The sequence below is a fragment of the Lactuca serriola genome, chromosome 6 (genome assembly GCF_051521515.1).
Source record: "Lactuca serriola cultivar US96UC23 chromosome 6, Lser_US96UC23_V15, whole genome shotgun sequence".
Taxonomy (NCBI): Eukaryota; Viridiplantae; Streptophyta; class Magnoliopsida; order Asterales; family Asteraceae; genus Lactuca; species Lactuca serriola.
In genome coordinates, this window is record NC_136413.1 from 76,466,011 (window position 1) to 76,492,289 (window position 26,279).

The window sequence follows — 26,279 nt, forward strand, 5'->3', positions numbered from 1 at the left end:
GTGTGGGTCCAATTAGAGCCCAATTAGGGTTCTAAGCCCTTGATAGTCAAATTGGAAGCTTATTGGTCCATTTGGATCCAATAAGGAAGTTCTAGTCCAAGGTGTACCTAAATAAGAACTTCTAGGGTTTCCAATTGTTTGATGACTATTTGTAGTACTTTGTATGATGTATTTACTTGAAGTTTTTGAAGTCATAATCATAGGTGTTACACATGTTCTTAAGCTTTTGATTCACTTTAGCTTGAGTGTATAGTTTACAAGACACAAAATTTCCAGTTGTGACAAGGTGTTAGAGATCATATCTTTTGATGTATTGGAGTTTAGAGGTTAGATCTGAGGTTGCTACCTCAGATCTGGAATGAAGAAGGGGTTTGAATGCATAAAGGTCCCTGTCTTTGAGAGATTGATGGAGCTATCTTGTCCCAAACCCAAACCCTAGAGTGAAAATGCCTAGATCTTCTTGGATTCACGTAAAGATTGCCACTTTACGTGATGGATGGCCTCAGGAGGAGTAGATCTATGGTTTGGATCATCTGCATGGCTTGGAAAACCTCTGTATGGATTCAGACCCGGTGGTACTCGGCGAGTCACATGGGTGGACTCGGCGAGTTGCTTGAAGAAAGACTGGAACTTGGCGAGTTGGAAGAACAACTCGGCGAGTTGGATGAAGATGGCCTGGAACTCGGCGAGTTGGAAGAACAACTCGGCGAGTAGGTTGAAGATAGTCGTAGACTCGGCGAGTCTGTTCTTGGACTCGGCGAGTCTGGTCGTAGGGTCCAAGTTTCTTTTGGGAAGGCTGTGACTCGGTGAGTCAAGGGATGACTTGGCGAGTTAAGTCGCAAATTGAAGGAGGTTCTGTGTGTGGGGACTCTGCGAGTCATCGGGTTGACTCGGCGAGTTGAGTCAGTCAGGGGTAGACTTTGACTTTGACTTTGACCAAGGGTTGACCAGTTGACTTCCAGGGGAATTTTGGTAATTGTTGGCTTTTGTGTTGGTGTTAGCCAGTGGTGGAGTTCGGGTCGGAGATTTCAGCAGCGTGATCTTATCCTTTCAGTCAGTAGTTTCGAGGTGAGTTATCCTGACTATATCAACAGGGTCTAAGGCACCAAGGCCGACCCTTTATCGGATTGAGATCCGGGTATCTATTGTTATGTTATTGCTTTGATATGTTTGCATCCGGGTAGTTAGGATGGTATTCGTTAGAGACCTGGTTAAGGTCGGTATCCTGGTATATAGGATGATGCTATGCTAGTGACCGGTTAGGTCGGTTGCTTGTTAGAGTATGTTGTGTTATGTGATATGCTAGATCGGTTTGACTGAATATGAATTGTTATGTGATTGTATGTTTATGTGCACATGGTTGTTTGGACTGGAGTTGGGTTGAGGCGGGTCCTGCTTCGTGCCGTTGGCCAAGATACCCGGGGCGGACCGGTTGTTCCGAAGGCCCAGCGAGCGGTCCGGATAGGCTGTAGGCCCCACGAGGGCGGACCAGACGTGCCGAGGCTCGGAGAGTGGACCAGGCCGACTGAAGGCCCGATGCGGGCGGACCAGTCATACTGTAGACTCAGAGAGTGGAGCAGGTGGGTTGCAGGCCTGGTGCGGGTGGACCAACCACACTGCAGACTCGAGGGACATGACTGGACTCGGAGGGTGGACCAGGTGGACTAAAGGCCCGACACGGCGGACCAGTCTCACAGTAGACCCGATATGTATGGTTGTTCTGTTATTCGTTATGATAAAGTATGTTATGTGTATGGTATATGTGGTTGGTATTTTGGGGGTATCTCACTAAGCTTTCGGGCTTACAGTTGTGGTTTAATGTTTTTCAGGTTCTTTAGGAGACTATGGCAAGGCAAAGGTGTGATCGTACCGCTCCTTGTGTTTATGTTTTATGAAATGGACTTGGGAATACTCTGATAATAAATGTATTGAAAACCTTTTTGTAATAACTTAATGAACTGGGATGTTTTTGAAAAGTTTAATTTTATTGAAATTTTTTTCGTTATATTAGTGTGTCTACTTTCTTCAAACTTTGAATCACATTTTGAAATTCCAACTCCTTGAGGGGTAAAATTGGCAATCTTCTCAGGCTGGTCCATGCTGTCACATATTTCATGCACTGTCTTCAAAAAATCATAATACATACATCAGAACTCCAAATGCCAAAATTCCAAAGCCTATAGTTAGATATGGATTTATAGTTTCCAACATATAAAGGGTCTGATTTAATTCTTAGTAGATTCATACAGTCTATTCAAATAGTGTTGAGATGTCCAGAAAGTGACAACTAAAAGTTACCAACTTGTAAATTTAATATAAAATAAACCAAAAATCATTAGAATGAGATCTTTATATTTCTGAAAAGATAAAAGGGGGAACTTTACCAATATAATTTTTTCAGAATTTAATAATGGGTTGAAAGGTAACAAAACATATTCCAAACAGTTGGACTACAATAAAAGAGAAAATAAGGAAATATGTACATAAGTTTTATAAGATTAATACAACAAACACAAGCTAAATAATGTTACAATTTTTGTGTAGATTCTTGGAAAGGAAAAGATCCATCTTGCTCATGCTAGCTAATTTTCAAGATCAAGGAGGTGAGTACTAACTCTACTATTATGTAGGCATTACTTGTTTTATGTTATTGTTCATAAATGCCCTAATAACATGTGATTATGTGTATATAATCACGTATGATTTATGTGGCTTCGATTCTTTTCGCGTTCTCGATTCAATAATCGTTTTTTTCCACTTTAATCATATGTGGTTAAATACATTCAATTAGATGTGACTATATGTTTCTAATCACATATGATTTTATTTTAAAAAAAAACAAATCTAGTCTATTTAAATCATATGTGATTAGATACATACAATTACATGTAATTATATACACGATAACAAATATTGAACCAATAACGCGAAAACAAATATTTATCCAAAGTAATCATATGTGATTAAATACATATAATCACATATGATTATAAGAATTTAATCACATATGATTTATGTGGACATACTTCATTTTTGCTTTGTCGAGTCAATAGTTTTTCTCATGTATTTTATCACATGTGATTATATGTATAATCATATGTGATTAAGTACATGAGCACAACTATTGAATCAAGAGGGGAAAAATGAATATTGTCCACCTCAAATCATATGTGATTTTATATATATATATATATATATATATATATATATATATATATATATAATCGCATGTGATTAATTACACAAAAGTAATTATTCAGTCGAAACCGCAAAAATAAATATTGCCCACATAAATCATATATGATTAAATACATATAATCACATGTGATTAGATGTATCGAATCTTATATGATTTATGTGGATGAGATTCATTGTCACATTCTCGATTCAATAATTGTTCTTTGTCCATTGTAATCATATGTGATTAAATACATATAATCATATGTGATTATATGTATCTAGTCACATATAACTGATACAGACAAAAAAATAATGATGTCTATATAAATCATATGTAATTAGATACATATAATCACATATGATTATATACACAAGAACAACTATTGAATCGAGAACCCAAAGATAAATATTGTCCACATATATCATATGTGATTAAATACATATAATCACATGTGATTATATATATCGAATCACACATGATATATGTGACATAATTCATTTTTGCTTTGTCGATTCAATAGTTGTTGTCATGTATTTTATCACATGTGATTATATGTATAATCGTATGTGATAAAGTACATGAGGACAATATTGAATCGAGAAGGAAAAAATAAATCTATAATCACATATGATTAATTACACAAAAGCAATTATTCATTCGAAACCGCAAAAATAAATATTGTCTACATAAATCATATATGATTAAATACATATAATCACATGTGATTATATGTATCCAATCATATATGATTTATGTAGATGAGATTCATTGTCACATTTTCGATTCAATAATTGTTATTTGTCCACTGTAATCATATGTGATTAAATACATATAATCATATGTGATTATATGTATCTAGTCACATATTATTTATACGGAAAAAAATGATGATGTCTATACAAATCATATGTGATTTTATACATACAATCACATATGATTATATACACAAGAACAACTATTGATTCAAGAACACAAAGATAAATATTGTCCACATATATCATATGTGATTAAATGTATATAATCACATTTGATTATATATATCTTATGATTTATGTGACATAATTCATTTTTGCTTTGTCGATTCAATAGTTTTTCTCATGTATACATGAGCACAACTATTGAATCGAGAAGGAAAAAATAACTCTTGTCCACCTCAAATCATATGTGATTGTATACATATAATCACATGTGATTAATTACACAAAAATAATTATTCAGTCGAAACCGTAAAAATAAATATTGTCTACATAAATCATATCTGATTAAATACATATAATCACATGTGATTATATGTACCTAATCATATATGATTTATGTGGATGTGATTTATTGTCACATTCTCGATTCAATAATTGTTCTTTGTCCACTGTAATCATATGTGATTAAATACATATAATCATATGTGATTATATGTATCTAGTCACATATGGTTTATACAGACAAAAAATAATGATTTCTATATAAATTATATGTGATTAGATACATATAATCACATATGATTATGTACACAAGAACAACTATTGAATCAAGAACACAAAGAAAAATGTTGTCCACATATATCATATGTGATTAAATGTATTTAATCACATGTGATTATATATATATATATATATATATATATATATATATATATATATATATATCTAATCACGTATGATTTATGTGGACATAATTCATTTTTGCTTTGTCGATTCTATAATTGTTCTCATGTATTTTATCAAATGTGATTATACGTATAATCGTATGTGATTAAGTAAATGTGCACAACTATTGAATCGAGAAGGGGAAAATGAATATTGTCCACCTCAAATCATATGTGATTATATACATATATATAATCGCATGTGATTAATTACACAAAACCAATTATTCAGTCAAAACCGCAAAAATAAATATTGTCTACATAAATCATATCTGATTAAATACATATAATCACATGTGATTATATGTATCTAATCATATATGATTTATGTGGATGAGATTCATTGTCACATTTTCGATTCAATAATTGTTCTTTGTCCACTGTAATCATATGTGATTAAATACATATAATCATATGTGATTATAGGTATCTAGTCACATATTATTTATATGGACAAAAAATAATGATGTCTATATAAATCATATATGATTTGATACACATAATCACATATGATTATATACACAAGAACAACTATTGATTCGAGAACACAAAGATAAATATTGTCCACATAAAGTATATGTGATTAAATGCATATAATCACATTTGATTATATATATCTTATGATTTATGTGACATAATTCATTTTTTCTTTGTCGATTCAATAGTTTTTCTCATGTATTTTATCAAACGTGATTATATGTATAATCGTATGTGATTAAGTACATGCGCACAACTATTGAATTAATAAGGAAAAAATAAATCTTGTCCACCTCAAATCATATCTGATTATACACATATAATCACATGTGATTTGTATCCAATCATATATGATTTATGTGGATGAGATTTATTGTCACCTTCTCGATTCAATAATTGTTCTTTGTCCACTGTAATCATATGTGATTTGATACATATAATCACATATGATTATATACACAAGATTAACTATTGAAACGAGAACATAAAGATAAATGTTGTCCACAATTTCACGTTTTTTATTAAATACTTTTTCTTTTTCCATATTATTCATATGTGATTAATACATAAAATCACATATGATTAAATACATAAGAAAGAATATTGAATCATGAATATTATCAATATAAATCATATGCGATTTGATACATATAATCACCTGTGATTTAGTACAAGAGTACAACTATTGAATTGAGCAATAAATAATGAATCTTGTCCACCTAAATCATATGTGATTAAATACATATAATCACATATGATTAAATATATTAGAACAATTATTGAATCGACACAAGAATAAATATTTTCCGTACGAATCATATGTGATTAAATAAATATAATCACATGTGATTAAATACACAAGAACAACTATTGAATCAACAAGTGAAAACATATATTGTCCATGTAAATCATATGTGGTTAAATACATATAATCACATGTGATTTAATACACGATGCCAATTATAAAATTGAAAAAATGAAAATAAATACAGCCTACGTAAATAATATTTTATAAAATACATATAATCACTTGTAATTATATGTATCTAATCACATATGATTTACGTGGATATATTCATTTTTGCATTCTCAATTCACTAATTTTTTCACGTGTATTTAATCACATGTGACTATATGTATTTAATAACATATAAATCATATATGATTCGATATATATAATCATATGTGACTCGATACATATAATCACATGTGATTATATACACAAGAAAAACTAATGAATCAAAAACATAATAACAAATCTTTGTAGGTGGAGGTGGGGGTGGTGGTGGCGGCGGATGGTGGAGGCGGTGGTGGTGATGGATGGTGGTGGTGTGTGGTAATGGGTGGTGGTGGGTGGGTGGGTGGTTGCAAGTGGTGGTGATAGTGATGGGTGGTAGTTTTGGTGGGTTGTGGGTGGTGGTAGCGGGTGGTGCTGGGTGTGTGGTGATGATGGTGGGTGGTGGGTAGTGATGAGTGATGGGTGGTGGTTGGTGGTGGTGGGTTGTGATGAGTGGTGGTGGTGGGTGGTGGGTAGTGATAGGTGGTGGGTAATTATGAGTGGTAGGTAGTGGTTGTTGGTAGTGGTTGTTGGTAGTGGTGGCGGGTGGTTGTGATGGGTGGTGGAAGTGGGTGGTTGTAGTGGTGGCGGGTGGTGGTGGTGGGTGGTGGTTGGTGGTGGTGGTGAGTGATAGGTGGTGGTTGTTGGTAGTGATGGGTGGTGGTGGTAAGTGGTGGTAATTGGTGGTAGGTAGTGGTTGTGGGTGGTGGTGGTAGGCGGTGGTGATGGGTGGTGGTGGTAGGTGGTGGTTGGATGGTGATAGTAGTGGGTGGTGATGGTGGTAGCGGGTGGTGGTGGTGGTTGTGATGGTGGTGGGTAGTGATGGGAGGTGGGTGGTGTTGGTGGTTAGTGGTGGGTAGTATGGGTGGTGGTTGGTAGTGATGAATGGTGGTGGCAGGTGGTGGTTGGTGATGGTGGGTGATGGTTATGGTGGGTGGGTGGTGGTAGGTGGTGGGTATTGGTTGGTGGTGGTGGGTAGTGGTTGTTGGTAGTGGTGGCGAGCGGTGGTGATGGGTGGTGGGGGTGGGTGGTGGCGGCGGGTGGTGGTTGGGTGGTGGGTGGTGGTGGCGGGTGGTGGTGGCGGGTGGTGGTAGTGATGGTGGGTAGTGATGGGTGGTGGGTGATGGTGGTTAGTAATAGGTGGTGGTAGTGGGTATTGATGAGTGGTGGAGGTGGGTGGTGGTGGCAGGTGGCGGTGGTTGGGTAATGATAGTGGTGGGTAGTGATGGTGGTGGCGGGTGGTGGTGGTGGTGATGATGGTGGTGGTGGGTGGTGATGGGTGGTGGTTGTTGGTGGTGGTGGTGGCGGATGGTGTTGGTTGGGTTATGCGTAGTGTTAGTTAGTGAGTTTTTTAATTGTTTGTAACTATTTTTTGATTTATATAAATATTATTTTATAATTTAATTAAAAAATTATGTGGTTCAAATTTGTTCTCAAATGTTCTCGATTATATATATATATATATATAGGGAAAAGTGAATATACCCTTAAGGGTATATAAGCTTAGGTACCCAAACACACCATAATACGTCGTTGTGTTTGATATATTCATTATAATGTTCTTAAACTTCAACCCCTAACTTGATTTAATTTCAAGATTTTAGAAATTTCACTATTATATTTCTCTTATGTCACATCTTTTTGTCGAACACCTATTAGGTTATATTTATTGTAGTTGAAAATGAAAATTAAGTAAGAGGAAAATAAATGTGTAATTTATAAAAATCATGGAAATAAATCAATTTAGAAGTTAAATTATAAGAACATTGGACAATTATAATGTATTATATGATGTAAAACGACGTAGTATTGTGAGTTTGGGTACCTAAGCTTATATACCCTTAACGGTATATTCACTTTTCCCATATATATATATATATATATATATATATATATATATATATATATATATATATATATATATATATATATATATATATATATATATATATATATATATATATATCAAAGACACACGTAATTAAATTCCTCTTGTATTTTTATAGGGCGTGAAATTGTTTCTTTCGGAAACCAACCGCAATGTGCTTGGCCATGCATATATATATGCAACTCTTACTCTTAAAGCATGAACAATGCAACTTTACCACTTTAACACTTCTTCCGTTATCCTACCTATATATATCAAACAAACTCAATGAAGGTAACACATCGTATAATTAGCCCTCTCATATATAACACAAAACAATTCGAACCATGGCTCCATCAATGTCACTAGTCCACTCAGCAAACACACTCAACATCCTCGATTTCGTGGTCAACAAAGGCCATGGAGTCAAAGGTTTATCAGAACTAGGACTCAAAACCCTACCTCCCCAATACATTCAACCCCCACAAGAACGGTTTGATCATACGAGCAATGAGGAAGAAAATAAAGACTCCATCCCGGTTATTGATATGTCAAACTGGGATGACCCGAATGTAGCTAAAGCGGTATGTGATGCTGCATGCAAATGGGGGTTCTTTCAGATTGTAAACCATGGAGTCCCTATTCATGTTCTTGAAGATGTCAAAGATGCAACTCATAAGTTTTATGCGTTGTCAGCAGAAGAAAAGAATAAGTATTCTAAAGAAAGATCGGTTTCAAATCATGTTCGTTTTGGTACGAGTTTTACTCCTGAAGCGGAGGAGGCTCTTGAGTGGAAGGATTATCTCAGCCTGTTTTTTGTCTCCGATGATGAGGCTGCTTCACTTTGGCCTCCTGTGTGCAGGTAAACAATGTGTTGTAGTTGTTCTCGAGAAGAATTGCATATGGACCGGGTCATAAATTGACCCGTTTTTCGGTGGAAAAAAAACAGTCATTTATGACAATACGTTCGTCTAGTCTTGTCTTTCTATTTCATTTTCTTCGTCAACAGTCTTTCCTTTCATCCACCAACTCTAAAAATCTAAAAAACTAAGTATTATTTTATTTTTTTTAATTCCAACCATACAATAAAAAAATATTTGATTTTTCATTCCTATCAACCATTAAAAAACCACCATCTATGTGGGATAGCTTCACATTGAAAGACCAAAATACATGACAACTAAAAACATAATCGATATGTCACACACATGCATTAGAAAACTTTAAATTTTTGTCTCTTATAATAGGAATCAAGCATTGGAATACATGAAGAGTTCCGAATTCATGGTCAAGAAGCTACTTGAGATACTAATGAAAGGACTAAACGTAAAAGAGATCGATGAATCCAAAGAAGCGATTTTAATGGGTTCAAAGCGAATTAACCTCAACTACTACCCAACATGCCCTACCCCGGAGCTCACAATCGGTGTGGGTCGTCATTCAGACGTATCCACATTGACTGTACTCCTTCAAGACGATATCGGAGGGCTTTACGTACGAAACACCGAGACTTCAAAATGGGTTCATGTCCCTCCCGTTTCTGGATCTTTGGTGATCAATGTTGGAGATGCACTTCAAATCATGAGCAACGGGAAGTATAAAAGCGTTGAGCATCGTGTCATTGCTAATGGAACCAATAACAGGATTTCAGTCCCGATATTTGTGAACCCAAAGCCTAGTGATGTGATCGGACCATTGCCTGAAGTGGTTGGGAATGGAGAGAAAGTGCTTTATAAGCATGTTTTGTACTCGGATTATGTCAAGCATTTCTTCAGAAAAGCACACGATGGGAAGGCCACGGTTGAGTTCGCAATGATATAAGGTTAACGAAGTGTTTTTGTGTAAAATAAAAGCTTTTAATTTGCGGAGAAGAAAGAATAAAAGAGCTTCATAAGCAATGTATGAAGAATTAAGCTTGTATAAGCCCTTGACGTATGGTAGATGTTATTCTAGGTGTTGTCTTTTGCCTTTTGAGTTTATCTTTTATTTTTATACTAAATTACATATATCATCATTTTGCTTAGTGAACAGTTGTGGATGGAAGCCAATTGTTTAATTGTACTTTTGCATTGGTCATACATAAATCAGTGTCTTTGGTTTGCTGGTCTTTAGAGTAATCCTCAACCTAAAATGTATAAAAATAATGATTTTGCGCTTGTCTTCTTAATAAGGCTAAATTCACACGCAATTTAACCACGTCATAAATAAAAAAAATAAAAAATAAAAATAATAAAAAAAAAAAAAGTCAAAATAAAGAGATAATTCCCATGCTGCTAGATCCGATCCGAATCCAAAGAAAAGAAAAATGCATAGCAAGCATCAAGACGTAAAAGAATATTCTCGCATGGTCTAATAGATCATTGAACAGATGTCCAGATCCCGCTCTTGAATTTCACAACAAATCTGAAACGGGAGATCGACGATGATCAAGACAACAATGAATGCATTTAACATAATCTTGATTTGATACTTATCCACCAATAAACAAAAATTTGATTTTGATTTATTTGAAACAATTGGGTTTGGAATTAGTTTTATTTAATTTCAGATTTAATATATGATCCGGTCAAATTGTGTTTGAATTTTGGGTTTGTTGAAGAGGATAATGAGGGATTAAAGAAAACTGAAAAAGACAATGGTAAAATGGTTTTTTTTTTTTTTTTTTTTTTTTTTTTTTATAACCGTTGAACCATTACTTTTAGACAAACAAGAATGGTCATTATGGTATGTTATGTCGAAAATTGTTACTTTGGGCCAAACATGTTTGGACTAGCACCAATGGTCCAAACGTTTTCATTTTGTTGCGAGTTTGGTCCAATTTGTTTTAATTTTTTCTAAAATGATGATTTTGCCTTTGTATTTACTTTTTTTAATTTTTTTATTATAGAAATAAAAAAGAAAAGAAAAAAGAATTACCCTCTCTCTCACTCACTCTCACACACACACACACACTCTCTCTCTCTCTCTCTCTCTCTCTCTATTGTTTCTTGATTACCACCGGCCAAAGAAGAAGACATCGACGACTGTTGCCGACCTAAGCTGCCCCTCCGTCTCCTTCTGGTCAGGTAGCACCACCCAAACACCCGCTTCGATCGTTGCTGCCCTCCCTTTGAACCACGACAGCCGGCAACGAGAGAAAGGAGATTGAGATCCGAAGTAAGGGATGGCTAGGGTTTCTTGGCGGCTAGGGTTTTCAGATGGGCCGTCCTCTACCTCCTTTGTTCCGACGACGACTTCAACTCTGCAAATCATACATGGAAGAACCCGATAATAAACCCGACTCAGTCTGGTCCTCTTTCTAAGTCAGTTCTTAACCGGTCTCCCCCTTTCTCAGATCTACATACACTCCAGATATGACTCGACCAAGGAGATGAAGGTGAAGGCGAAGAATCCCTTTCTCTTTACGGAGGTTTGCTGATGGTGACGGCGACTTCCTCACCCTAGATTTTCAGCTTTGTTGTGGCGTTTGTGTGTGTGTGTGTTTAATATCGTTGGTCTATTTCGAGTTTGTGGGTGTGTCAAATCGACCCCAGATGTCTCAGGTTTGTAGCAATGCCAGATCTGGAATCTATGGATCTGTCGTCCCCCCTAGCTTTTTAGATTTGTTGTGGTGATGGTTTTTGCCAAAATATCGATGTTGGTGGTGGTGTTGAACTAGTGGCGATGGTTGACGATGGTTGTCGGAAAATCTGGCTGGTGTTGGTGGTTACCGAAAAATACGACTGCTGTTGGTGGTTGCCAAAAAATCCCCTGCTCTTTGAACTCATGTGATGGAGGTGGTAGAAGGGGAAGAGAGAGAGAGAGAGAGAGAGAGAGAGAGAGAGAGAGAGAGAGAGAGAGAGAGAGAGAGCATTTTTTCTGTTCTTTTCTTTTTTGATATTTATAACAAAAAAAAATTGAAAAAACAAAATATAGAGGGCAAAATTGTCAATTAAAACCAAAATGGACCAAACTCGCAGCAAAATGAAACTTTTTGGACCATTAGTGCTAGTCAAAACATGTTTGGCCAAAGTAGCAATTTTCAACATACCACAAAGACCATTTTTGCAATTTTATCTTACTTTTAATTAGTGCTAATGAACTAACTGTAATGTAACGTTTATAATAGTTGGACGAAAAGTACATTTAAATTTATTTTATTATATTTAGTTCCTTTAGTTAAACAATCACGAAAAAATGATAGTGTGTGTTAATCTACACTCTACACTCGTGACCATTGTTTATGTTAGTTTAAATTTTAATGTACATTGGTTCTTTAACGTTTGTTTATATTTATTTAAACAAGAAAAACAACATAACTTTTTTTTTTTTAAATTTTAATATTGTTCTATGCAATAATTATTACTTATTTAATTTATTAAAATCTTATTGTGGTATGGTGTATATTGTATGTTTGACTTCTTTTTTTCACTTGGTAAGTGCTTATGATATTTTTTGTTACAATTTTCATCCATATATTACTTTTATCTATTTATTTCCCAATATATGTAATGTTTATAATTTTAAAAAATAAGATGACCCACCCCACACACCCCCACTCCTCCACGACCTCTGAAATTCTCTTCCTTCCTTCGATTCAAGCCGCCCAACCGCCCTTGATTAAGCTCCGACCACCATCTTTGATGTCATTCTTCAAAAATTGATGGGATACAAATTTAAATTGACGGTTTCTAAGATCCAAATTTATAGTATACAAAATCTAAAAGTGATGGTTTCTAAAATCCAAATTAATCGTAAAAATGAATTGGATTGCACAAATATCTATTTTCTTACATCAAATTCAAAAGCATAAACATCCAACCTAGCTTCAAAAAATAATAAAACCCCAACATACATTAGATCAAACCCATAAGCAAAATCTTCCCAAAATCTGGATTTATGGTTGTTCCAACAAGCGAGATATTTCAAGAAAGGGAAAATGACTCTTGAGGGTAATTAACTTTTGCATTTGTACTCATTTGGTCCCTTTTTTGTATTCAATATACCATCGAACTTGATGTTTGTATTCACCATAACCCTTTTGACCGGCTTTTGACCTATGATAGTCAGTCAAAGGGTTATGGTGAACACAAACAACAAGTTCGACGGTATATTGAGTACAAAAAAAAAGGAAAGGGACCAAATGAGAACAAACTCAACAGTTGGTTACCTTCCTGAGTCATTTTCCCTTTACTCATTTACAGCAAATCCCACATCATCTCCTACTGATATTAATGATTTTATGATATTCATTCTTGCTTCTCTTCAAAACATAACCCACGAAATAAGACTATTCATACATGTACAACTTTGTAATGCACTTGAATATTTATTAGGGGAATCTTGACTAAACAGACGCATTTCATGACTACATTTACATTTCCAATCGAATGATTTATCGTATCATGGATTCTAGACAAGTCTACAAACGAGTGGAATCACAAGTGTTGTGATTGTTGAGTTTACTTAGCTTTAAGATCGAATTCATGGGATGAAATACAACATCAATATGTATAATATCATGCTGCTTTTGCAGACACATCACCATAATATACCTTGAGGTAAACATTTATGTTGATAAATCTACCTCTCATACACAATCATATCCTTTTGGAGAGAGGTGTTGACAGCTAACTACAGTAAGCATAACATATACCATGTTTTAACAAAGTTACCCCTCTGAAACGCTCTTTATATACGTTATAGTCAAAGAAGGTTGCAGTCTTTGATAATTTTGCAACTTTAATTTCATTTAACTTTTCGGGGAAAATGACTTAGGAGGGTAACCAACTATTGAGTTTGTTCTCATTTGGTCCCTTTCCTTTTTTTTGTACTCAATATACCATCGAACTTGTTGTTTATTTTCACCATAACCCTTTGACCGGCTATCACAGGTCAAAAGCCGATCAAAAGGGTTATGATGAACACAAACAACAAGTTCAATGGTATATTAAATACAAAAAAAAGAAATGCACCAAATGAGTACAAACGCAAAAGTTAATTACCTTCAAGAGTTATTTTCCCTTCAAGAGTTATTTTCCCTTCAAGAAATTTGGTCCAAGTTCATGAAGAAAAGCACTAATAGTCCGGTAGAGACTTTGAGAGAAGGAATGATTTCGATAGTAAGATTAATCTTTATAACATTGTTTTGTAATAGGTTAATAATAAACAAATAATAAGTGCATTAAAAAAGAATTAGATAAAGGTAATATAACTATATTATGTTTGATAGGATAAAAAAAAATGTAACAAGAAATGCCTTAATAGACGGTCCGAGTGAAAAAAAAAATTAACAAAATGCCCAATTGACCCTAAACCACTAAGAGGATTTGAGTAATTTACTCTTATTACTTGCTTTCTTTGTTTTTTTTTTTTTATAGCAAACCGGTGATAGTTATACATGTTGTCTTCATTAGGTTTCAGGAACGGTGACGTGTGATTTTTTTTTTTTTTTACATGTATTCATTTAAATACAGCTCTTCACGACTTTTTTTGTTCATTTGTATTCTTTTATGTCCATGTTATATGTATGTTTATGCTCATGCGTTTATGTTCATTCACATTCGTTTAGCATCTTAATAAACATAAACAAACGTGAACAAAATAACTTTCTAATGAATGAACACGGACAAGAAAATTTGTTTGTTCCTTTATTCAGTTAAACTACAAGGAACGAACAAGAACAATCTCTTATTCGTATTCATACTGTTCGTTTATAACACTACACTTATTTAAGAATCGTCAATGCAAAAGTACAAACTTATTGAACTGAATCCATAACTTTTCACTAAGCACAAGGACCATTATTGTAATTCTGGATTTCACATTTCACAACATGATTATATTCTACTCCGAGTGCGAAGCTCCTCCTTCAACTGATCCCTTAAAACTCTCCTTAGTAACTTATTAGATGCAGTCCGAGGAAACTCCGGAACAATCTTAACAAAACTCACCTGTTCATTAATTAAAAAAAATCATAAACACATAGTTAACTCTTTTGATAACCTTAAGAAAAACAAGAGTGGATTAGAGGAAACCTTAAACAAGGGATTAAGGTTTCTTTGGATAGCCTTTGAGAATATCATCTTTAGATTCTCGGGTTCAGCAGTGAACCCTTTTTTTAGTACCACAAATACAGCCAAAAGTTCTGGACCTCCAATTGCGGGTGAAGCACTGACTGCAGCCGTTTCCATGATGCTGACATCAGCATTGTCACAAACACGCTCGATTTCAATTGAACTTGTCTGCATACACAAAACCCATATTCATTTTCTTTTAATATAAAAAATAAAAATTTATTATGAACTACAATACCTTTATGCCACCAAGATTCATGGTATCATCAGCCCTCCCTTGTACAACAAAATAACCTCCAATTGTTCTCTTGATTATGTCTCCATGTCTCCTCAGTTTCTATATAAAACAAAAAATCACATTATGTTATAACTTTTTATAATTTTTTTTTTTTTTTTAATTTATAAAGTTGTGATACCATTCCATTGTAAATTGGCATTCCTTTGAAGTAAATCTCTTCATTATCTGCATTAAGTAGTCTATCTGTTGCTCCCATATATAGAGAAAACAACCCAACTTCACCAACACATGCTTCATCATCTGCCTGCCATATACATATAACACCACAATCAATTAAATAAAGAAAAAAAAAACATGATAAATAAAAAATATGTTGAATTGATAAATGATGTTGGTCCTTCCTTCTACTTTATACATAAAGGCCTTTTTTTTTTGTATTTAAGTAAAAGAGAAACATGGGTTATATATATAAGTGTATTAAGTGAAAAAGAAAGATTTTACATAGGGAACTCCATGTTCATCAAGAATGAGAAAGCCAGTTGTCATTGAAGCAGAGCTAAAAGCTCCAAAAGCTTGTGGCTGAAGAAGATTGCCTTGAATGTAAGAAGAAGCAAGCTCAGTGCCTCCACAACATTCAATGATAGGTTTGTAATAAGCCCTTGAAGAAAGCCAAAGATCATCGTCAACATTCGAGGCTTCACCTGTAGATGCAAATAACCTGTTTGGATATTATGTTGCAAAAACATCGTTAATGATAATTTTTTTATTTAATTTTAAATGAGGATTAGTTAATTAAATTACTTGATCTTTGTCCAATCTAAACCTTCCATACATCTTGTACTTTTCCATGTCTTCACTATGCTTGGAACTGTGCCCAAAGTTGTCACTCCTGCATCCTGAAAGATTTTTTAAACCATGTTAAGTAATATATTGAAAATTTCAAAAGATTTTATGTTTTTTTTTTCAATCTTTTTGTAAAAGGTTATTCTTCCAGCAACCCCACCCCAAACTTCACAGTTTTCAATTTTATTTTGTTAGCTTGTTTTTATATTTAAAAGGAAGGGATAATCTCAAAAAAGACATTGTATTTTGTGTTTTTTCCGTATTAAACCTCAAAATTATTTTTTGCCTGAAAAAAACCTTGTATTTTTTCATTTTTTCCGGTCTGGACCTTTTAGTCATTTTTCCCATAAAAATTTGTAAAATGTGAGGGTTTTTTCGAGAAAAAACGAAAAAAGTAGAGGGTTTGTTTGGAAGCATTTAGTAGGCTGAGGGTTTTTTTAGGAAAAAATACAAAGTTGAGGGATTTTTGGAAAATAAAGAAAAAATACAAGGTCTTTTTCAAGCAAAAAATAAATTTGAGGTTTAATACGGAAAAAACACAAAATACAAGGTCTTTTTTGAGATTAACCCTAAAAGGAATAGTTTAATTTCTTCTATACTTTAAATAATCTTTTATTGTCTTAAATACAATAAAAAAATTTATTATAGATAATGATTTCCAATCAAATGTTGGGTTGTGTTGCTAATAGCCACAAAAAACTCAATTCATATTAAAATTGAAACTCTCACACTTGAATATTTCTGCAAGTATAGCATCCTAGAACCAACTATGCCACACCCTAGGGGCAATTTGGTCAATCTTTAAAACTTAGAAAGAAAGTTTGAAGAAGTAACCTGAATAAATTTTCCAAAACCATGGCCAAGTGGGGAGCCATGATAAAGAGCGAGTGTAGCGCCACATAGGAAAGATGAATAGAGTAAAATGGGCCCCATCACCCATCCCAAATTTGTGGGCCAACAAAAGACATCTCCAGGCTGAATGTTCATGTGGGCCCACGAATCACCAGCACATCGAATTGGAGCAATTTGAGTCCATGGTATAGCTTTTGGATCTCCTACAAAAGAAAACTTATAAGTTAATTAATAAAGAAAAAAAAAGTATACTTTTAGAGGCTTAAGAGATTGTAGATAATGTCTTTCAACCTGTTGTTCCTGAAGAGAAGAGTATATTTGTCATTGTGTCTATTGACTGATAGACTGGAGGGCAATAATCTGGGCTGAAATTTAATAAATTGAAAATCATTAAATCCATATTTTCCGTTTTTCTTCACATAAAATGTTACTTGCATATATACAAAGCAATGGTGTAGAAACAAGGTTATTGTAATTTGTACCTTGGAAGGTGTCTTGAAATTGAAAGAAAATCCTGCCATGAAATATCTTGTTTTCTTAGTTGAATGTCAAGATTCTCTCCAATTGCAGGAATCACAATCACTCTACATTCAGTGGCTTCAACAACACGGCTGTAAAAAAGAAAGAAATCATGATAACAGTTGGTTTCAGAGTGGTATACTTTGTAGAAAAAGTCAAGGGTTTGACTTTTGAATCTCAATAGTTGCAGTGTGAATGTGTGATCCTATTTGTAGTTATTACCTGTACAAGGGAAATCTTCGACCACCTCTAACAATGTAATCCTGAGTAAAGATAGCCTTTGATTTAGACACGCGTAATCTTGTTGCAATTTCCTTTGATGCAAAGCTATCAGCTATGGATACAACCACAAATCCAGAGTAGATGATTGCCAAGTATAAAACAACTGCAGTTACTGTCATTGGCATGTCAATTGCAATCGGATCCCCAATTGAAAACAACCCCTTTAATGAATTTGCAACCAACCTATACAAAAAAATTAGTTACAGAGATACAAGATTCATAAAGAATTATAAAATTAATGGCGAATTGTATATGGAAATCATACATTACTTGGTGTCGCAGTTCGTTCAGTGTCATCTTGTTTACGTCAAAATTGTCAAATCGTTCATCCCTCCATATGATTGCAACCCTTTCGTTCTCGTCGTCTTGTTTGGTAGTTGATTTTAAGCAACACTCGGCGATGTTCAAAACTGAATTAGGAAACCATGAGCCGCTATGTTTTGATTTGTTGGAGGTATCCAATATACACTTTGGAGGTTGATGAAATCGTATTGAAAGTTTTTCCAAAACAATCGACCAGTATGCCTGAAACCAAAACATCACCAAGTTTATTGATTATTAGATATGTTAATTAAAAAGAGGCCTTGAGGAGATACGAATGTAAGAACAAGAACTTGCCTCGGGATGTTGAACGGAGAATTTCTGAAATTGTTTAAAGCTTGAGATAGGATCCTTGTAAGCTGCTCCTAGAAGCTTTGAGCCATGAGTTTCCATAAGTCGCCCCAAGTTCGTCCGTTTAGCATCAACACTAATTTACAAACAGAAACGCAAATTCATTACACTAATCGATTAATTTTGGAAGAATAAGAACAAAGTAATATAAGTTCAAATGATGATAGTTCAGTTGATCACTTCATAATTAGCTAAACACTAGTTATGATTCGGATTTTATAATTGTAGTATAAGAACACCAGAAGAAAATCCCTAAAACAGAAGCAACATTATAACTTACTCGGAAGGGAACCAATACAGAGGAGGGCCGTGGATGGAGGCATCGTAATCAGCATAAACGGCGTTGTAGATGAGACGATGCAGAGAATGTGGGAAAGATGGTTTGAGCAACCTTCGAGAAGTAATGTCGCGCCATAACTGAACTGGGCTGGAGCTAGTGGTGCGATCAATGGCTTCTTTGAGCTCGATTTGCAGCGATTTCGCATCATGTACTGATAATCCAGTGTTCAGCAGTTCTTGGAGCCCCAATTCGTGGATACGTTTAGCTTTATCCATCTGAATTTCCATTTTCTATGATGTCCAAACACGAAGAGCTTAAAATAAGGAAGTAGGGGTAGGTGATTCATGATGAGTAGCGTGTGTAGGTGAAAAACGAAGCAATTAATTAATGGCGCTCAGTACTTCTCATACATTCAATCATGTGATGGTTACTATTTTCACCGAACAATAACAAACAACATTTTTGGAACGCCATGTTCTATCGGGGTATTGCTTTTTTTAGAAAATTACAGATCTAATATAATATTTTAATGATTTTTTAACAAATAGCCAAAGAATTCTGTCTTTTCGAAAACAGTCATTGAAATCATCGTAGATAGGATAGCTAAGTTCACTTGTGATTTCGTACTGTTTGTTTAACTATGATTTCCTCTTCTTGCGATATAACTTTTTTTTTTCTATTTTTATAGATTTTTGACAAATCTTAAAAAATGATCCTGTGGTTTCCAAAAGAATCGATTTCAGTCATTAACTTTTTTAATCGTCAACATTGATCCATATGGTTTCAAAAATTTTAAAAATTTTAATAGATGGTCCTTCCGTCAATTCTTTGTTGTTAAGTCTAAGGTGTTTGTTTTTCTGAAGCAAAAATTCATAAAGTTTGCGAACGTAACTCTCTGCAACAGAAGAAAATTGACCAAACGACTGTAGATTGTAATAAAAAGCGTGTTTGTTTTTTAACATCTGAATGCTGTAGATATTAAAAAGGTAAAATAATCTGATTTTATATAACGAAAATAGTTTTTTTATACCGAAAATTTAATAATGTATGAAATTTCAGCAAAAAATAAAGGTATTTTAACAAAAAAAATAATGATATTTCAACAATAAATTATCATTATTCAATATAAAAAAACGAAAAAAAAAATCATTTACAAGAATAAATAAAAAAAAACGAAAAAAAAGGTGAAACAAGAATTCAACAAATTTTAACAACATAAAATCATTTACAAGAATAAATAAAAAAACGAAAAAAAAAGATGAAACAAGAATTCAACAAATTTCAACAACATAAAATCAAAATTCATCAAGATTTCAAAAAAAAGAGGTTGGAAGAGGCAATACGAGTGCTGCCTCAAGCATAACACATGCACGTGCAGTGGTTTTTTACTCCGAAGACTTCTAAAAAACAAACTGGTAGATGAAAATTGTTGTGTATGTGTTGCACCACACAGCAATAAGAGATTTGAAAATATTTTTTACAAAGAAACAAACAGCACCTAACTATTGCACTAATCTCTCCACACCACTAAGCATTAAACACTAATAGTATATGTATCACATGTACACACCTTAGGCAATTGAACCTAATCGTGTAATAATAGCACTCAACATCATAAGAAAGTAAAATACACAAGACCATAGCAAAATATGTAAGATCCATTAGAGCAGAAAAAAGGAACAACCAAAACCAAATCATAATACAAAAAAACTCGGATGATGAAATACAAAATACGAACCAAGGATAATGTTGGAATTCCAAATGTCGAAAACACACAAAATATTAGCACGTGATAAAATATCTTTGAAAAGTATTTATTAAAATCACGAACCAATTTAACATTTAAAATATGAATTAATCACTTTCTCACATCTCAAGATTCTTACAGTTATTTTCATATTGTTACTTCACACACATATATCCAAAAAGTGTCTAAACATTTGAAAATCTTCCAAATTTAAAAAGCATGCACTTCCTAAGCCATTTTACAATGTAATATACAAGAAAAGCCGATACTTATACATGAAATACATAATTCCTACATAATATATGAACTAAAAACACACATGACTATTTGGTTTCCTAAATGCTCAATTTTTACTTTGCAAATCGTTGAGTCCATTCTGCAGCTAAAGAATCATGTTTACTTTTGTCTACCAAGTACAAATGAGCAATTCCTGGAACTTGAGGTTTATCTGCAACAATTGAAAAACAAAATTATCAACTTTATCCAAATGTCTGATTTTAAAAGATGCTAAAAGATTGGGAATTTTAGGATTAAAACTATAACAAAAGGAATGAAATACATACAAGGGTTAGGGTTGGTGAAGATTGATCTCAAAGCAAGTAGCACCTTTGAAATTGTTAAAGCAGGACTCCAACTATTTTCTTCCAATATATCCAAGCTAACATTGCCTGTTGAATCTACGTTGCAATGATATATTCGTGTTTTGAAAACAACCTGCACCCTAATATAACAAATCAATAAAGTGCCAAAAAAAGATTAAAAAAGAATGATATTGGGATTTTTGATAGGTTATATGCAAGTAGATTGGCATTTATAACAGAATCTTTTGTATGAAAGTTCCTATGTCAAGAAAGTATATTCAGCATAGATATGGACATACCTTTGGAGGCTTAAAAGGATAATTAGCAGGAAATGTTATGTCAAGGAAGTATATTCCTCCATCATAAGGTGTTCCTACAAGAAATTAAACAAAAACATCAAATAAACAAAATCAAGATAAAGATCTGATACATAGTTAGTGTTGTGTAATCTTTTTATAGAAATGGTTTTAAATACTCAAAATATAAGCATCTATGAATTAACTAATTTGAATGTACTTATATAAATTTATAGGAGCAAATTTATAAACAAGTAAACACAAGTTACTGGAATGATTGTGCTAATTCTTTTCCTAGCGAAGGTCAATGAACATGTGAAGTTCTTCTCTTAGGCATTTGATCGAACACCTTTGACCTTTCCCTCATCACATGCTAAATCAGTTGCAGGTTTCTCTAAGGATTTAGACCATGACTGAACACAATTATAGGGTTCATAACTCCCTTATTACCGGGTTAAAATCAAATGAAGCAAAAGCTAATAAACATACGAATTTCTTCTCTAAAGCGTTTGATCGAACATCTTTTCCTAATTCCACACAAAATCGTTGGTAGGTTTCTTTAAGGCTTTAGAAATTAGGTAAACACCATTACAGAGTTCATAAACCCCTTATTCATAAGGATGCATCTACCGTAGAAGCTATTAACTGAGTTCAATCAAATCAATTGAACGCCCGAATCAAGAAATTAGAACAAAAAGGTAAGAGATTTAACAAAAACAGTCAAACACACAGTAAGAGTTGAGTTGAGGAGGGTTGACCTTGGGGACCGAAGAGAGTAGCGACCCAGTGATAGAGGTTATCGCCTTTGGGGCCAGCGGAACAATCGGCAGGTGGGTCCGTGTTGAGTTCTGCCATTTCCTTCTGTATTCTCTTCCCCGACGATGTTAAAGATGTCCGTGATGGCCATGATCGTCCACCAGTCAAGCTCCCACTGTTCATCATCCACCTCCCTTCTTTACCAACACAGATACCCAAGTATCAAACTTGTTTGACCGCGTCTTCTACAACTCCAATTTTATACATTTTAGTTCTAGTAAATTTTAGTCAAACAAATGTTTGGTAGGAAAATTATGATAACTTTAATAAAGTTATAGCCCTGCCTAGAGGTGCAAACGAGCCGAGTCGAGCCTGAGCCTGGCCAGGCTCGGTTCGGGCTCGTTTAAGTTATGTGAGGTCGAGCTCGAGCTCGGCTGGATTCGAGCTTTCTTCACTGAGTTCGGCTCGAGCTCGTAAAGAATTATACAAGCTTGGTTCGGGCTCGAGCTCGACTCGTTTGTTTTTTTATCTAACGTGCCTAAATAAGCTTAAGCCCGACTCGAGCTCGTTAAGAAGCTTGTTTATTAATACCTTAAATCCATAATTCTCCTAATATGTTTTTATTTTAATATATATAAATAATAATAAATTATATTATATAAAGCTCGTTTAGGCTCGTTTAGGCTGATTAGGACATAGGCTCGAGCTCGAGCTCGAGCTCGTTTAATAAACGAGCTTAATATTAAGCTCGAGCTTGGCTCGGGCTCGTTTAAGATCGATTTCGAGTCGAGCTTTTAACGATCCGATCCCGAGTAGCTCGCGAGTAGCTTGGCTCGTTTGCACCCCTAGCCCTACCCAAGCTACGTTGTTGTTTATACAATACTTACTGATGTTTAACATTTAAATATCTGAAACTTAGTTTACTAGTACATAAAATTCTAAACTTTGACTTGGAACTTTAGCTCCACATAGGTGTCTAACATGTTTTTGCGCCAAAGGTAATGTGTTAGGAAACAACCCGAAGTTCCGACCGAAATGGAATTCGGGATTGTATTGTGTGGTTTATTTGTTGAAGGCATAATCCAAGATAGATTTATGCATAAACAAACGAAGAACCCTAAAGAAAACACTTACATGGAGAAAATGATAACTTTAATGATGTTGAAGATGACATCTCATATTATATGATTCTTTCACTTCCCTGTGATGGTGTCTTAGTGATCAATTCTTATGGATGAAATCACCTACATGTGATGATGGTTTTTGTAGATTCGGTTTAGAGACTATGAACAGAAGAATTGTCTCTTTAAAACATGTCTCTTTATATATGTTGTTAGTTTATCATTTACCCAACATATAATCTCATTACCTTAAAGCCATACTAACGAGTTATTTTCCAACATTAATTCGTTGTCAAATGCAGATGATTCATTTTTATGAAAATTCTTCTAATTCCATGATAAATCTTATCATTCCTATGGATAGACAGAAGGAATTCATTTGCATTTTGTAACATCCCGAAATTTCAGAAGTTCAATGAAGGGCAAAAGTGTAATTTCGAAGAGGGGACTCAACGAGTAGGTACGCTTACTCGCCGAGTCAGAGCGGGTTTGGGTCGCGAATTAAGTAATCAACTCGTCGAGTCAAAAGCTTGGACTCGACGAGTTGGTGCTGAAGAGAGAAAACCCTAATCCCGGGGGTTGTGCCCTATATAAAGCACTTTATGTCCTCCCCTCAGCCTCTTTATTGCCTTGAGAGTCAGAAATCGTGTGAGCTTCCATTGTTAAAGAGAATTGAGCTTTGGAGGAGGAATTTTGGGAAGGGGGCTTGAAGACCAAGAGGATAGCATCAAGGGATTGGTGTAGATCCATAATCTACTTCAGCTGGAGCATATATTGGAGGTAATAATATGTTGCTTGGGCTCTTTTGCATCTAGATCTTTTGTCATTTGAGATTTGGGGCATTTTTGGTATAATGGAAGATCTATTTCGAGTTAGAGGCGTAGATTTGAGGTTACTACTTCAGATCTAGGCTTGTGATGGTCCTAAATGTCATAAAGTTTTTGTTTAAGAGTTATTGGTGAAGTCCCTTAGTCCTTAAACCTAGCCATAGTGTGTTTTGGGCCTATATCTCCTTGGTTTCACGTAAAGTTTGCACATTTAGGTGAGGGATAGACTGTAGAAGAGTGGATCTATGGATTGGAGCCCCTACATGGCTCAAAAAGCCTCTGAATGGATTGAGAACTGGAGAGAATTGGCGAGTCGCATGGGTGTACTCTGCGAGTTGTATGAACATGTGCATGGACTCGGCGAGTTGGAAGAACAACTCGGCGAGTTTGTTAAAGATTGCCTTGTACTCGGTGAGTCAGATTGCAGAACCCTAACCTCTTTTGATTAAAGCCTTGGATTAAGTAAGTCGGTTGGCGACTCAGTGAGTTGGACAGGATGGGACTCAAAGATCGTTGGACGCGGCGAGTCTTGGGGCGACTCGGCGAGTTAAGTTGAGCTATGAGAGTTTTCTAGGTATGGGAACTCAGCGAGTCGACGGGTTGACTTGGCGAGTAGAGTCAACCAGGAAGGTTGACTTTGACTAAGGACTTTGACTTTGACCAAAAGTTGACCAGTTGACTTCCAAGGGTACGTTGGTAATATTGGTATTTATGGAATTGGTTCTTTGGTAATGTTATGTGGTGAAGATCGTGTTGGTGGTTGGAGCAGCTTGGTCTTATCTTTTCAGTCGGCAATTGCAGGTGAGTTATCCTCATTATATCAATAGGGTCTAAGGCACCAAGGCCGACCCTTTTAGTTGTTATCTTGGTTACAATATGCTACATGTAGTTATGATCTGTTAGATTGGTATCAGAATAGACAGTATGTCGTTATGCTAATATGATCCGTTAGGATTGGTATGTTAGTGACCTTGTTAGGTCGATGCTTTAGTCATGAGAGATTGCTATGATCGATGATCTGTGAGATAGCTATATCTGATATTTGTACTTGTACTGTTGATGTGCTTATTGATCTGTTGGATCGGTGTCCTGGTAATTAGGACAGTATTATGTTAGTGACCTGGTTTAGGTCGTATCCTGGTATATAGGATGATGTTATGTTAGTGACCTGGTTTAGGTCGGTATCCTGGTATATAGGATGATGCTATGTTAGTGACTGGTTAGGTCGGTATCTTGGTTAGGATGATACTATGCTTTATGATCTGCTAGATCATTTTGTTTGCCTATGGACTGTTATGTGATTACCTGTTATATGTACACATGGTTATTTGCTTGATGTTTGGGTTGAGGCGGTCCTGCTTTGTGCTAAAGACCAACATACCCTACAAGTGGTCCGGATAGATTGTAGGCCTGTACGGTGGTCCAGTCATAACAAAGGCTCAGATAGATCCAGATAGACTGAAGGCCCAGTGCGGGCGGTCCAGTTATACTGCAGACTCAGAGAGTGGACCAGGTGGACTGAAGGCTTGTTGAGAGCGAACCAGTCACACTGCAGACTTGAGAGACATGGTTGTTCTGTATTGTGATATGATACGATATGATTATGGTTGTATGTGGTTGGTATTTTGAGGGTAACTCACTAAGCTTTCGGGCTTACAGTTCAGTGTTTTGTTTCAGGTACTTCAGTAGATCGTGGCAAGGTGAAGGCGTGATCGTACCGCTCCTCATGTTTTATGATTTATGTGATATGGTTCAGGGGAATACTCTGATGTTTAAACTATTTTGAAAACAAGATGTATGAACTTAATGGTTTTTGAATGAAGTAAAATGTTTTAAATTGGCTCAAATTTTATAGGTGTTACACATTTGTTCTTGTATTTAGGACTGTTCACTATTTGGATAAAACCGAATTGTCCAATTGGACAATTTGGATCGGACTATTTGGTTCGGATATTTGGATTTTTGGATTGGTTTTTAGCAAAACCG

General features: G+C 34.9%; 3 protein-coding genes across 3 annotated transcripts; 1 reads left to right on the top strand and 2 right to left on the bottom strand.

The window, feature by feature from the left end:
• The first annotated feature begins 8,465 nt into the window (after nucleotides 1-8,465).
• LOC145057963 (feruloyl CoA ortho-hydroxylase F6H1-3-like) lies at nucleotides 8,466-10,318 on the top strand. Its single transcript, XM_079005876.1, has 2 exons — nucleotides 8,466-9,086; nucleotides 9,472-10,318. Exons 1-2 carry the CDS (start codon nucleotides 8,572-8,574, stop codon nucleotides 10,043-10,045), a joined length of 1,089 nt encoding a protein of 362 aa, XP_078862002.1. The 5' UTR covers nucleotides 8,466-8,571; the 3' UTR covers nucleotides 10,046-10,318.
• A 4,512-nt stretch (nucleotides 10,319-14,830) lies between these two features.
• On the bottom strand, nucleotides 14,831-19,353 carry AAE18 (acyl-activating enzyme 18). The gene is made up of 13 exons (XM_079007036.1): nucleotides 18,966-19,353; nucleotides 18,632-18,761; nucleotides 18,279-18,538; nucleotides 17,954-18,196; nucleotides 17,695-17,823; nucleotides 17,504-17,577; nucleotides 17,195-17,415; nucleotides 16,319-16,413; nucleotides 16,019-16,235; nucleotides 15,696-15,821; nucleotides 15,518-15,616; nucleotides 15,241-15,447; nucleotides 14,831-15,156 (listed from the first exon to the last, which is right to left on the bottom strand). Exons 1-13 carry the CDS (start codon nucleotides 19,250-19,252, stop codon nucleotides 15,043-15,045), a joined length of 2,202 nt encoding a protein of 733 aa, XP_078863162.1. The 5' UTR covers nucleotides 19,253-19,353; the 3' UTR covers nucleotides 14,831-15,042.
• Nucleotides 19,354-20,799: 1,446 nt separating this feature from the next.
• FUS9 (Ubiquitin-conjugating enzyme family protein) lies at nucleotides 20,800-22,598 on the bottom strand. The gene is made up of 4 exons (XM_079007090.1): nucleotides 22,348-22,598; nucleotides 21,593-21,666; nucleotides 21,276-21,426; nucleotides 20,800-21,160 (listed from the first exon to the last, which is right to left on the bottom strand). Exons 1-4 carry the CDS (start codon nucleotides 22,529-22,531, stop codon nucleotides 21,063-21,065), a joined length of 507 nt encoding a protein of 168 aa, XP_078863216.1. The 5' UTR covers nucleotides 22,532-22,598; the 3' UTR covers nucleotides 20,800-21,062.
• Nucleotides 22,599-26,279: the final 3,681 nt, after the last annotated feature.